Source organism: Taudactylus pleione, unplaced genomic scaffold (genome assembly GCF_031769625.1).
Source record: "Taudactylus pleione unplaced genomic scaffold, aTauple2 ptg000539l, whole genome shotgun sequence".
Classification (NCBI taxonomy): domain Eukaryota; kingdom Metazoa; phylum Chordata; class Amphibia; order Anura; family Myobatrachidae; genus Taudactylus; species Taudactylus pleione.
Genome location: NW_028284941.1, coordinates 2,773,723 through 2,788,944, shown reverse-complemented (window position 1 = coordinate 2,788,944; position 15,222 = coordinate 2,773,723). Strand labels below are relative to the sequence as shown.

General features: G+C 44.2%; 1 protein-coding gene across 1 annotated transcript in view; it reads left to right on the top strand.

Moving 5' to 3' along the window:
• The window catches only part of DLGAP3 (DLG associated protein 3), a 500,666-nt gene that overhangs the window by 458,682 nt on the left and 26,762 nt on the right, over window positions 1–15,222 (top strand). The window contains exon 9 of the mRNA XM_088451181.1: window positions 12,420–12,847. Within this exon, the coding sequence (XP_088307307.1) occupies window positions 12,420–12,847 (428 nt within the window). The remainder of the gene's footprint in view (window positions 1–12,419; window positions 12,848–15,222) is intronic.

Here is a 15,222-nt window from a genome sequence, read left to right as displayed (position 1 = left end):
CAGGAAGCTACCAGAGCTCAGCAGGAAACTAACAGATCTCAGCAGGAAGCTACCAGAACTCAGCAAGTCGCCATAGAGGAAACCCGCCAGGACTTAAGAGAGGTGGTACATCAGCTGGTAGTCTGGTCAGGAGATGCTTCCCCTGCTCTTCCAACTCACACTCACACCATATGGGCCAGTCACTTCCTGCAAAAGATGACCCAGAATGATGATGTGGAAGCATATCTTACAGCCTTTGAAAGAACCGCAGAGAGAGAGAATTGGCCTAAAGAGCAGTGGGCAAGTCTTGTGGCATCCTTCCTGTCTGGAGAACCACAGAAAGCATACTATGACTTGTGCCTGGCTGATGCGAAATACTATGTTAAATTGAAACAGGAAATCTTAACTCGATTGGGAGTCACAGTATTTGTTTGCGCCCAATGAGTCCACCGCTGGGAGTTCGAAACAGAAAAGCCTCCACGCTCGCAAATGCATGACCTCGTCCATCTTACCACAAAATGGCTGCAGCCAGAGACTCTAACAGGACCACAGATCGTGGAAAGGGTCGTTATGGATCGATATCTGCGGTCTCTACCTGCAACTTTGCGCAAGTGGGTGAGCCATGCAGACCCTAAAACAGCAGACCAATTGGTTGAACTAGTGGAGAGGTATCTGGCGGCTGAGGAGCTGTTGAGTGTGCCATGGCAATCTCCCGTGATCACTGGTAAGATTGTTCCAGGGGAGAAGGGTGCTGGGCGATGGAATGTACTTAAGACTGTGGGTTTGAAACCTGGAGATAGGCCAGCCAGGCCAGGAAGGTTCCTACCCCATAATAGACTTGATAATAGTATGATTCAATGTTTCCGATGTGGTGGTTTGGGTCATATTGCTGCTAATTGTTCACTCACTTCTGAACCTATGCAATGTGATACTGCTTACGTCAATTGCAGAATGTCTTGCTTTGCACAACCAGCCTGTACTGCTGACCGACAGGCTGAGACATGTAATGGAGCATACACACGGTCAGATTTGTCAGACTTGTCAGATTTGTCAGATGAACGATTAAACGATTTGAACGATTTTACCAAAGTTTTGAACGATTTGAACGATTGAACGATTTTTGACTGCATTAAAATGAATGGAATCGTCCAAGTCTGACTGCAAACACATCAGATGTCAGAAATCGTTATCTGACCATCAGGAACGTGCATCGTTGATCGTCCATCGTTCAGGCATGTCAGATATGAACGATTTTCCTTCAGATATGAACGACTGAACAATTTTTAAATCGTTATCGTTCATATCTGAAGGAAAAATCTGACCGTGTGTATGCACCATAAGCAAATTTGTATAATTACTGCAGAAGGCAACCGAGTAGAGGCTGGTAGCCTTGTTACACTTGTGAAAGCTGAACTGGTGTACCCCTTGAAGCATAAGGGAAAAACTGTTGGTGTGACCTGCATACATGGGGATACTCGCTATTCTGTTACTGCAGAGGTGAGCATAGAGACACAATGTGGTTCCACGATAGTCTCTGTGGGTTTGGTGCATGGCTTGATGTATGATGCAATATTGGGGAGAGACTTTGCTCACTTCTGGAAGTTGTGGGAAATCCGATTTGTTATAGAAGTAAATAACCCTGACCCATCTGTGGAGGTTACTGATGCAGTAGCAGAGAGAATTTCTGCACAGTCTGAGGTGCTCCCCTTTTGTAGCATGATTGGTGAACCAGAGAATGCTGAGAATGATGGTGGCTCACCAAGTGATGTGCCTCCTACTGAGATAGGAAGTGTTATGGAGCCAGTTGATCGTCTGCCTGATCTTGAAGTCAGAAAAGAGATCTTTGCCGTGGAACAGTTAAATAACCCTACTCTGGTAAAAACCAGGAAAATGTAAAAGTGGTTGATGGTAAATCCATAGACCCTGATAGTCCGTTGTCATATCCTCACATGGCAGTATGCCAGGATTTTTTGTATCAGGTGACTAAGAAAGGGGAAGATGTGTGGAACAATTAATAGTTCCAAAGGGATATAGAAGAACCGTGTTAGACCTGGCTCATGGTCACATAACTGCAGGTCACCTAGGGGTAGGAAAAACCACTGAGCAAATTTTACAATGGTTTTTCTGGCCTGGGGTCCATAAAGAGGTTTCTGACTAGTGTGCATCCTGCCCTGAATGTCAATATCATGCTCCAAGACCGCATTTTAAAAGTCCACTTGTCCTATTACCCATTATTGAGGTTCCATTTGAAAGAATAGCTGTGGATTTGGTTGGAACGTTAATGAAGTCTGCCCGGGGCCATCAATATATTCTGGTGATAATGGATTATGCTACCAGGTACCCAGAAGCGATACCATTGCGCAATACATCAACAAAGACCATTGCTAAAGAATGAGTCCATGTCTTTAGCAGGTTGGGAATACCTAAGGAAATCCTGACTGACCAAGGTACCCCATTTATGTAAAAAATCATGAAAGAGTTAAATGCCACCCTTTAAAATTGATCAGTTAAGAACTTCTGTGTATCACCCCTAAACTGATGGGTTAGTGGAGAGGTTTAACAAAACTTTAAAACACATGCTTAGAAAAGTAGTGGACAAAGATGGTAGAGATTGGGATTACTTATTGCCTTATTTGTTGTTGTTGATTCTCCAATCCTCCACTGGGTTTTCACCTTCGATTTGTTGTACGGGAGACACCCAAGGGGATTACTAGACATTGCCAAAGACACATGGGAGGGGCAGTCCTGTCCATATAAAACTGTTATTGAGCATGTTTCCCAAATGCAGGAAAGAATTGCTGCTGTGGTTCCGATAGTGAGAGAGCACTTGGAACCGGCACCCAACAGGCACAGCAGAGGGTGTACAACTGCAATGCTCAGTTAAGCGTCTTAGCTCCTGGGGACAGAGGGTCTCATCCAGACCTGGTCATTAGATGCAAGTGGTCGCTCTGATTGAGGGCGGCCACTTGCATCTTGAAGTTACCACCCACAGCTTAGCGACCATCCAGGGTGATGGTCGCGATGGTCAGGACCATCGTGACCATCGGGGCTTGCGACAAGACTCTAAGGTTGGGTCTCGGCATTCGCAAGCCCCAGGGAGCTTCCTGCTCTGATCGAGCAGGAAGCTCCCCTCTGACATCATTGCTGATGTCAGTGGGGCCGCCCCCAAACAGCAAGAGTTCCGTCAGGAATGCCTCCATTTGGCCGCCCACCCCCCCGGCCCGCCTTCCAAACGGGGCGAGCTGTCAATCAACATCGACAGCTCGCCCCCTTTGGTGTGAGTCCCGGAGTGACGGAGTGCCCTTCACTAGCCGGGTCTCGCACATGCGCATGTCGGAGCCGGCTCCGATGTGCGCATGCCCAGTGGGCAAACATCGACCTGATTGCGAGCGCTCAGCGCTTGCGACCGGGTCTCAATGAGGACCTAGAGTGTTGCTGTTGGTACCCACAGTAGAAAATAAACTTCTGGCTAAGTGGCAAGGACCCTTTGAAATTCTAGAAAAAGTTGAGGAGGTTAATTATAACGTTTATCAGCCTGGGAAAAGAAAGCCAGAACAGATATAGCATGTAAATCTTATAAAACCTTGGAAGGATAGAGCAGCTCTGTCAGCTGTCCCAGCTCCTCCAGTAAACCCAGGGCCCTTGGTTCCCGAAGTGACAGTAGCTAAAAACCTGTCGGCAGTTCAACAGCAGGAAGTTAAGGAATTTCTTATCAGAAATAGGGTTTGTTTTCAGATATACCGCGGAAAACCACAGTCGTTAAACATGACATAATCACTGACCCAGGGGTTAAGATTAACCTAAAGCCCTATAGGTTACCAGAAGTCCAAAAAGAATCAGTATCTAAAGAAATTAAAAAATGTTGGAATTGGGTGTAATTGAAGAATCGCATATTGAGTGGTCAAGTCCCATTGTGCTTATTCCAAAGTCTGACGGGAGTGTGCGTTTCTGCAACGATTTCCAAAAATTGAACAGTATGTCAAAATTCGATGTCTACCCTATGCCTAGGGTGGATGAACTAATTGAAAGACTAGGAACAGCCAGGTATTTAGCCACTCTAAACTTAACCAAAGGATATTGGCAAGTGCCATTAACTGAGAACGCCAAAGAAAAGCCAGCTTTTTCTGCACCAGAAGGGTTGTTCCAATACAAGATGTTGCCCTTTTGGTTACATGGGGCACCGGCTACCTTTCAAAGGATGATGAACAGAATTCTAAGGCCCCGTAGACAGTATGCTGCTGCTTATCTAGATGATGTGGTCATTCATAGTCCTGATTGGCAGTCTCACTTGCCCAGAGTACAAGCAGTGTTGGACTCCATCTATAAGGCAGGATTGATAGCCAACCCAAAAAAATGTTGCCTAGTGATGGAAGAAGTAAAGTATCTTGGATACACCATTGGCAGAGGTTTGATAAAGCCACAGCTTAATAAAATTGAGGCAATACAAAACTGGCCACGACCCCTGAATAAGAAGCAGATGAGAGCCTTCTTAGGGATTACTGGGTATTATAGGAGATTTATACCCAATTTTGCCACCATTGCAGTCCCACTGACTTACCTTACCAAAGGCAAACAGAAAGGCATGGTTAAATGGAGTCCTGAAGCAGAGAAGGCTTTTCAGAAGTTAAAAATTGCATTGTGTACCCAACCAGTTCTGATGACCCCTGATTTTGGCAGGGAGTTTGTTGTGCAAACTGATGCATCAGATGTAGGCATAGGATCGATCCTGTCCCAGAGCAAAGAAGGTGAAGAACACCCTTTTTGTTACTTAAGCAGGAAATTGAATGTACATGAGATAAACTATGCTATGGTCGAGAAAGAAGCATTGGCCATAAAGTGGGCATTAGAAACTCTCAGGTACTACTTGATGGGAAGGAAGTTCAGGCTGATCACTGACCATGCCCCTTTGAAATGGATGTCAGAGAACAAAGAGAGCACTGGAAGAATAACAAGGTGGTTCTTGGCATTGCAAAACTTTAAGTTTTCAGTCGAACACAGGCCAGGAAGCCAGCTGGCCAATGCAGACACTTTGTTGCGTGTTTATTGTTTGGGGGTTGCAGTTGTTCCGCCCCACAGGTCAAAACAAAGGGGAGGGGATATGTGGTAGAAGCACTGGAGAAGTCTGGGATGGCATATATGTATGTCCCAGATTCCTAGCATATGTGTTTGAAAACCCCCAGGAAAAGTCTGTTATGCCATACAGACCAGAAGTGTCGGCTTTTGGTAAAAGCCGGATAATGGGTACTAGGGGTGTGGATGTGAGAAGAGAAGGGAGGGCTCCATCCACAGGCCATTCCAGGTGTTGGGCCTTTCAGTCTGAGAGCAGGCTGATTAGTAGTTGCACCTGGAAGTGGCTCAGATAAGCTGTGTTAGGTTTTGGTTCAGTGTCTCACATACCCTGGGGGAGAACAGACACTGAGGTTTGTTCAGAGACACTGTGATATTTGAAAGTGCTGTGTTTGTGGTAAGGCAGTAGGCCCTGCCACTTGTAGTGAGGGAATAACCTGTCTAGTTAGTGCCCAGACGGGCTAGGATTTATTTTCATGTTTTGTTAATTTTGTTGTTTACATTGCATAATAAAACTGGTTCCGACCAGCTTGCACGAAAACCCTGGATTGGAGTGCTGTTTCCTGGCTGCTGTGTGTAAGGAGGTGTTCATCTACCCCAGGAGAGGGACCCCCTACCCCGACTATATCACACAACATAGAACCACATACTTCCAGATATGCAAACTTGAATTTTGATTTTCCAAGTTTGGGGCTTTGCTCAAGTCAAATTATCTAATGTTCTGCCCCAAATAAACCTTAATGCAAAGCTTTTTGGCATAAAAAGATCAATTTAATGCACCAGTTGCACAGATATACAGTAGCACAGTGTATGGTATAAACTGAAATGAACCGAGAGTAATATTTACTAAGCTTCGTCAACATTTTTGTCAGCATTTTACTGGTAGGATTGAATCCTGCAGATTTACAAAAACCCCAAACCGCCGCAATCCTGCCAAGAGCCCAGACTGTAAAATAAAATCTAATAAGAAATCACTACCAATGGTTCTCCAATTTGAAGTATAGAAAAACCTGATTAATTATCTGGCGAGTTTAGAACCTACCAAGAAAGCCACCAAAATAAATTGTAAAAATTTGTTGTGGGTCTGCAACCAAATTGATAACCAGCCCTAAATTGTGAACAGTAGGCTATCAATGAAAAAACCAGGGGCCAAAGAGTGTCAGGTCCTCCCAGTTTTCTACTAACCAGCACAAGGCTTTACCAGACAGGGCTGGTGAAACCGTAGAGCAGCTCTTTCCCCCTCCTAGTTAGCTTCACTTGTTTGCGATACTAAACCATGATTTATGTTAATAATCTACAGTCATTTTAGATACAGATTCTAGATAAGAATTTTATTATTTCATAACGATGGCCAAATTTAAGGATTTCGTATTAATATATGGATTAAATGTAACCCCGGCAATTCAGAGGCATGCGTAATCTATATCTACCAAGAAACAATGGTGGCAAAAATTTCACCAACATAGTCAATTATAATCACGCTGAATTATTGCAATATCTTAGGGAATAATTGCATAAATAATAATTCTGATAACCTATTGAACTGGTTTCCTTCATGACACAGATTTTATATACTTCCTTCACCAACATGATTGTGGTCAACAAGGAAACTTTTTCATGTCCTTTATCTCAACAGTGGATTGAATTCTACAAATCTCTACATTTACTGTTTGCATTCAATTTGGAATTTCAAGATGACATGACTTCCCACCCTTTACTCTATGGCGCCTCCATGGAGAGCTAAATATCAGACATCTCCTTAATGTACATCTTAAATGGCCACTGACATTTGTTGAGGCTATGAGCTATTCCCTATGATAGAGGCTTACCCGCTAGCCTTTTTACTGGTTCATCACTATATTAGCACGGTTATATGGGTATTCTCTGAATCAGATTAGAATAATCCTTTGGACCAAATACTAATTCTCCCTCCTGTGCCCACTAAGGCTATGTCCACTTATTACTACTAATTGAGGAAAAATTTGGATCACTCCACAGTGCAACCTGGAGTCACTTACTGTATACAGTATTGCCCATCCATTATAATAACCGATATTCTGACATATTTCAACCGCTCATTCCGCCTCCTTAATGCTAGTATCTGTACGGAACTATTTCTATATGTTTTTCATAATTCCTATATATCCTCGTATCGAATTGTGCAAATGGGTCTGTCTTCTTCTTTTGCATGTCCCAAGTGTAGTCAACTGGAAGTGATTCTTTTGCATTGCTTTTGGGAATGCACTAAAAATAAAGGCCCTCATTCAGAGCCGTACGCTCTGAGCAGAGCACACGCTCTGAATGAGGGCCGCCCTCCATAAAAATGGAGCGTCCTCCTGGACGCTCGTATAGCTGTGGGTCACCACCCACAGCCTATGCGAGCGTGCAGTTTGATGGCCGCGATGGTCGTGACCATCGCGACCATCGAAACTGCGAGCCGGACCCTGCGGTTGAGGTTTTCAACCGCAAGCCCTGGAGTGATTTTGGCTCTATCAGAGCCAAAATCACTCCCACTGACATCACTAGTGATGTCAGTGGGCCGGCTTCTGACGGGAGGCGTTCCCGTGGGAACGCCCCCGTCAGGGAGGCACGCCCCCGGCACGCCCACCAAAGGGGGCGTGCTGTCAATCAACATCGACAGCACGCCCCCTTTGATCAGACACAACGAGCGAAGGACTTTCCTTCGCTCGTCGCGTCTGGCGCATGCGCACGACGGAGCTCCCTCCGTCGTGCACATGCTCAGTGCAGACCATCGACCCACTTGCGAGCGGACAGCCGCTTGCGAGTGGGTCTGAATCAGGGCCAAAGTTTTCTGGCTAAAGGTTAAAAATCATGCTGAACACCAATTAACTATGTTCCTCTAACATAGGGGCAACTCAACGAGAGCTTTTTGTTTCTAAGGGATGCCATAAACTTTTACTACCTGTACGGCTGCAAAAAAACTTTTTTACAGACATAGATACAGTCCGTGTGCAAAAAGTTAATTCCCACAAGGCTACTGGGACTCTACCTCACACGTCTGGTGTGGTGGGTGCCAGGGTAATAGTGATAAGTCTAAAGCAGATTAAATACTATAGTGGAACTATAAATCCATCAAGTCCTGTCAGTAATGTACTGCTTGGACATGCTGGCATATGTGGAAGTACTGTTATTGAGCCTCGGAGTGAAAGTTTCTAAAATACGATTTATGTTGCAGTTTGAAACCGCTGGTTTTGAAATTCAGTAGTTTGGAATCTCAAACCATCATTAATGGTCAAATCGAGCTTAGGGCTCGATTCAGACCCGCTCGCTAGATGTGTTCGCACGCACCCAGCGTATGCAAATCTGGCAAAGGCAGGCGAACGCACGGCAAGGCATAAGCACGCCCACTATGTCTGCCCGTGCGATTGCTCTGTGTATGCAGGCGTCCACCAGCCTGTCTTAAGATGCCCACTTGCATATGTCATCTCCAGGGAAGTGTATGCAACCATCGGTAAATCGAGTACCATCGGATGCGATCGCAGTGCTTGAGGCTGATCATACCCTGCCGCGAGCACTTCAGTGAGTGTAAAAACAAGCCAGGTGACAAGTACTATGACGCTGCCTATTAATTATGCACGCCTCTGAAACGGCGTTGAGATGCTCAGGCACGCCTGTGTTTGCACCTCCACTCCCCCGTTTTTAGTGGCCAGCCACTGTCACCACCCACAAACGGCATCTCCTGCCACTCACTCTATGCGCAGCAAGCGAACGATTCCTGATCTTTTGCAGTGGTTCGCGCACTGCAATGCGTACACATGCGCACAATGCGAAAATCACCTGGCTACAAGCGAACGCAGCCTAGTGAGCGGGTCTGAATCGCCCTCTCAGTTTCATCCAAACTGCCACAAACAGAGATGCCAGCTTGCTGGCCAATCAAAAGGTGAGGATCATTCTGTATTGATTAAGGTGGGCAAAAAACTTTAAAATTATCTTATGCGGGCAATATTATTTAATATGCTAGGGGGCCAAATTAATTAGTAATTGGATGAATACATCAATATTATTTAATAATTATATGAAGTTGCTAATACTAAATGATTGCTAAAAGGGCCAATAAAAATGTATTTATAAAGAGGGAAAAAAATAATATCTTATGATGTGGGCAATATTTATAGTGACTTAAAATATTGTTTCCCACATCATAAAATCATTTTATTATCCCTACTAGCTGTCATATTATAATGGCAGCTTAATATAATTCATAAATAATATTTGTCTATTAATCTAATTACTCATTAATTAAAATGGTTTCAGGAGTTGGTTAGAAACATTATTGTCTCCTTATTTGATGAGTTAAGTTATCAAATTTCCTTAATGATCTGACTTCCCAACATGTTTGTTGTATGCATCTGCAAACTTTATAGTTCTCTAATCTCATATTAGTAAAAATAAAGTCTTAAAAAAATACACAGTGGGAGAGATGCAATAACCCAGAGCGCTAGTTTTAGAAGCTATACTGGATATTATGGTGGGTAAAACATTGCTTATTTTTGCCTGCATCTCTGTGAAAGCCAAGCAAAAATAGGAAAAAATTTTTACTACCCTAACATCTCCTGGAAAGTTATACAATGGCAATAAATGTGGGACAGCTGTTTCATAAACACATTTTGTTTACACCAGGTCTATTCACAGCAGAAAAACATTGTTGAATTACTTTAAAACTGTATATTTCGAGGGCTTCACTGAAAACTTAGGGGTCGATTCAATTAGCGGCGAGATGGCTCACCCCGCAAGTAAGTACAGGTTGAGTCTCCCATATCCTAATATTACAAAATATGGAATATTCCGAAATATGGAATTATTTTGGCATGACTGAGATAATGAAACCTTTGATTTTTGATGGTTCAATGTATACAAACTTTGTCTAAGGCACAAATTATTACAAATATTGTATAAAAGTACCTTCAGGCTTTGTGTATAAGGTGTATATGAAACATGTATATACACAAATTTTGTTTGAGCCACAAAACTATTGAAAATATTGAATAAAATGACTTGCAGGCTGTGTGTATAAGGTATGTATGAAACATAAATGCATTCTGTGTTTAGATTTGGGTCCCTTTCCCAAGATATTTGATAATGGTATGCAAATATTCCAAAATACGGAATATTCCGTTATCCAAAATACCCCTGGTCCCAAGCATTTTGGATATGGGAGACTCAACCGTACTGCTATATTCCACTCTTACGGTAGCTCCATGGGGCTGAATACAAAAAAATTAGATATCTGCGCCGTCAGCTGCTGTTGTTGGTGTTTTAACAGTTAATTGACTTGACGCCTTAGGCTGAACATGTTTTTATTTCTATTTTTTTGTTATATATTTTGAGTGTATTGAGTGTATTTGAGAAGCAATGCAAGTTGGTTCTTGGTTTTGGAGGGTATTCTCTGGGCGAGGTGGGGTTAGTATTTGCTAGTGCTTATTGTGCATAGTGCAATTAATAACTTTTAATTTTGTTTTTCATTAAGTTCAAAAATGTTCATACAGTGTCTGTAACCTTTAAACATAATCTGTTAAATTTAGAACTGGTGAAAATCACACACTCTTGCTCCAATCCACATTAGAACAAGGGTGCTATAAGGGATATATGAATAATTATATCACAGGTCAGAGATTGGTGAAAAAGGTAACAATTTTTTTTATTAAACTTCAGACATGTGTAATAAACAATGTTTGGGAGTCCTTTAAGCTTAAGAAGAAGATCCAGACTAAATAAATAGAAAAATCACAGGAGCTGAGACTTGCACTTAGGTTGGGTAGCAAAGAGTCACAGGAGCTAGGGATTGCATGCTTGTTCCAAAGAGCTACTTTGCTAATCAGCATCCAAGTACAAAGTCAGTACAAGTTTAATTTTCTAAAACTTATAAAATGTTGTAATAGGGTAGCTAATTGACCTTTTAGTATTATGGTTTACAGAAGATTTAAGAGACTGCAAGGATATCAGATATTAAGGCAGGTGTTTGCTTACTCTGAACCTTTTCCTTTGTTCCTTTGACTTTATTCTTACAAGATTATTGCATGACAGAGATCAATTAGAGGAGGGTTTCTGAAATAGAAACACCTGGCAATGCCGACAATGGCACAGATCTGGAAACAGGACCTACCGAAATGTTAAAATGTGGGCCGACTGATGACAGTCCTGTTTTTTTCTTGGACTGCATTCATAAAGGCAGAGGTATTGTGTGGGGTCATCGGTTTCAATGAAGGGTGTTGCCCATACCAGTTCTTCTCCTCTGAAATGCAGCAGTATTTCAGCTACTTATTTAGTGGATTAAAATGATGGTAACTGTATTACCAAGCACAAAATAGTGTCAAGTTGTCACAATAAATATAACTGAAGATTCAGCTGCCTTATTTCAGCTGTTATAATTATTCAGGCACTTTCAGGATGAAGAGTCAAGGCTGGACAGAGCAGATGAGCAGGACAGCCTCCTTGTGGGCTTCTGGCCAAGAGTCTAAAGCTGGGCACATGCAACTAGACAATAACTGGACCCTCAACCACACTTTTTCTCTGTATATTTCCATCCTCATTCCCTCGCATACTTCCTCCCACAGTCTTCTCTCTGCCAATGACTGCCACCTTATCTCCTCATCATCAAAACTTCCTACTCTCACCTTCTGGATTTTTCATGGGCTGCTCACAAACTCTGTAATGCCTTCCCACCCAGAATTATTTATTTATTTTATTTATTACCAGTTATTTATATAGACACACATATTCCACAGCGCTTTACAGAGAATATTTAGCTATTCACATCAGTCCTGCCCCAGTGGAGCTTACAACTTATGTTCCATACCACATGCAGACACACATACACACTAGGGTTAATTTTTGTTTGGAGCCAATTAACCTACCAGTATATTTTTGGAATGTGGGAGGAAACCGAAGCACCCGGAGGAAACCCATGAAAGTACAGGGAGAATATGCAAATTCCACACAGTTAGGGCCGCAGTGGGAATCGAACCCATGACCTCAGTGCTGTGAGGCAGCAATGTTAACCTTTACACTGTCTGTGCTTAGACTATTATCCAGCCCCCCAGCTTTCCAACGTCCCCATAAAACTTACCTTTCCTTTCCAGCCTATCACCTCTCCCACAATCCCGCTAGAGTAATGTTAGATTGCTTTTCTGAGAGAAGTTCCCAGAACTGGAATCGGGACCTAAATCTATGTATGAGTGATATCTATTTTTGTAAAATGGTCAGCTGGAGCCCCTGGCCTTCCTTATAGATAAATGACCAAGGTGAAAATGTATAAATTGGACTTTTAAAATAGTCTTTTCACATAGATCTTATTTTGCATGTTGACTTTTCCTGTATTTTTTTTACTTAATTGATGTTTTATTCCTAACCAGGAGAGCAAGGTTTAAGCGTTCTAACAGTGTGACAGCTGGAGTGCAGGCCGACCTTGAGCTTGAAGGCTTCCCTGGATTGACTGTTCCCACAGAAGACAAGGCTCTGCAGTTTGGACGATCCTTTCAACGTCACTCCTCTGAACCCTCAGATACCAGCCAGCAGTATTCCGTGTATAAGACAGTGCATACACAGGGTCAGTGGGCGTACAGAGAGGACTATCAAATGCAATATGATACTGCAGACGAGGCACGTCAAGAGTCCTGGATGGATAGAGGTGCTCGTAGCCTCCCAGACTCTGGAAGGGCATCGCCTTGTCACCGGGATGGGGAGTGGTTCATCAAGATGTTACAAGCAGAAGTGGAAAGGATGGAAGGCTGGTGCCAGCAGATGGAAAGAGATGCAGAGGAATATGACTTGCCAGAAGAAAGTAAGCTGTGGCCCATTTATAATTATAAAATATTTATTGTTACTATTTGGAGACAGATATATACTAGCACTTATGGAGCTGTTGTCTCGAACGTAGACAAGTATACTGTAGATTATAATAGCTTGGTGTCTGGTCAGAAATTTGTGCCATACTTCATTCATTCACAGCACAAAATAAAATGAAACTGAATGTGAGGAATAATATTAGCTTAGCACAGTGCTTACTGATTATCTTACATACCTTACTATAATGTGGGATTGCTAGATCCACTTACCAACTGGTTTCTCAGAAAGAGGTTATTATAAATTCTTTTTACACCATGAATCAGGTTCTATAATACCCTAAATCGTAGACATTGGGTTCTTAAAATAGTAAAAAGTGCAGATCTCATATGTTTCTTTGTTAAGTGCACATTTAGGTCCATACAGCCAGTGTGCCTGATAGTGTTTGTTTGCCCTATCGGCTGGGAGTGTCTCTTGCACAGTGAGAACTCCCAAGGGGTCGCAGGACTTAAAAAGACATAGGGGTATATTTACTAAAGTACAGGTTTTTAGAAGTGGAGATGTTGCCCTTAGCCAGTGGCGTAACTAGGGTATTTGGAGCCCAGGGCAAATTTGAAAATGGAGGCCCCCCCCCGCTGAAAAATGGGCATGGTCACTGAAAAATGGGGCATGTCAACATGACACACACCCCTTTCTTGTCACTGGGAACATTTCTTTCTATTTGCACCTTCACGCAGTGCCCCTTATACAGTCCCCCATATGCAGTGCCGCTAGTAGTGGTCCCCCTTATACAGCCCCCGATTAGTTCCCCTTATACAGGCCCCCAGTAGTGGTCCCCCATATGCAGTGCCCCTTACACAGTGCCCCCTGTAGTGGTCCCCCTTATGCAGCCCCCCATTAGTTCCCCTTATACAGTGCCCCGAGTAGTGATCCCCCATATGCAGGCCCCCAGTAGTGATCCCCCATATACAGTGCCCCCAGTAGTTGTCCCCCTTATGCAGTGCCCCCTGTAGTGGTTCTCCCTTTTCAGTGCCCCCTGTAGTGGTCCCCCATGAGCAGTGGCCCAGTAGTGAGCTCCTTATATAGTGCCCCCAGTAGTAGTCCCTCCTATACAGTGTCCTTTATATAGTTCCCCCAGTAGGCATCCCCCTTGATGCAGTGCCCCCTGTAGTAGTCCCGAGTAGTGGTCCCCCACAATGCAATGCCCCCAGTAGTATCCCCCCCTCCGTGGTAGTCCCCAGTAGTGGTCCCCCACGATACAGTGCCCACAGTAGTATCCCCCCAGTAGTAGTCCCCAGTAGTGGTCCCCCATGATGCAGTGCCCACGGTAGTATCCCCCCCAGTGGTAGTCCCCAGTAGTGGTCCCCCACGATGCAGTGCCCACAGTAGTATCACCCCCAGTAGTGGTCCCCCCCTGAAGCAGTGCCCCCAGTAGTATCCCCCCCAGTAGTGGTCCCCCCCCCCAAAGCCGTGCCCCAGTAGTATCCCCCCCAGTAGTAGTCCCCAGTAGTGGTCCCCCCCCACATGAAGCAGTACCCCCAGTAGCATCCTCCCGGGCCAGGCCGCTCTGCATTATGGGAGAGACGTCATCATGCCATGACGTCTCTCCCATTACCCACTGCAGGAGACGGACGGCTCTTGCAGTGGGCGCGCAGCAGTCAATGAGAGTCTGTCTGACTCTCATTGGCTGCTGATTAACACACACATCAGTACTGGTGGCAATGTGTGTGTTATGCACAGCCTGAGCCCGCCTGCATACCTCCTCCTGGCACTATTGGGCAAGCGCTCAGGGAGAGGGAAGGGGCTCAGCTGTGCAACACAGGACTGGCGCTGGAAACCTAGCGCCGGTCCTGTGTAAATGTGTAGTACTGACCGCACTCACTGTGGTCGGCACTACACTGCCTAACTAGGGCGGGCCGGTACCGTGGCCGGCGGCACCCCCCCATGCCGCCGGTCCCACGGCGCCCAGGGCATGTAGCCCGCTCGCCCTGCCCTAGTTACGCCACTGCTCTTAGCAACCATTCAGATTCCACTTAACATTTATCTAGCACCTTCTAGAAGATAATAGCTAGAATCTGTTTGTTTGCTATGGGCAACATCTCCACTTCTAAAAACCCGCATTTTAGTAAATATACCCCATAGTATTAAATGTAAAACCAGGAATGTTTTGCATGTAATATTTTTGCCCTTTTAGATTACATGGCCAGAATGACCGCAAAGCTACCGTTGCCGCTTAGTAAATATACCCCCAATACTCATTAAGATCAATATGCATTAAAACTTATTTATGATCTCCACTGTACAGTCCCGCACTGCTTCTTTATTGCACAAGTGTACTCAGTTGGCCACTAAGCACATATGTGGGTGTAGTCC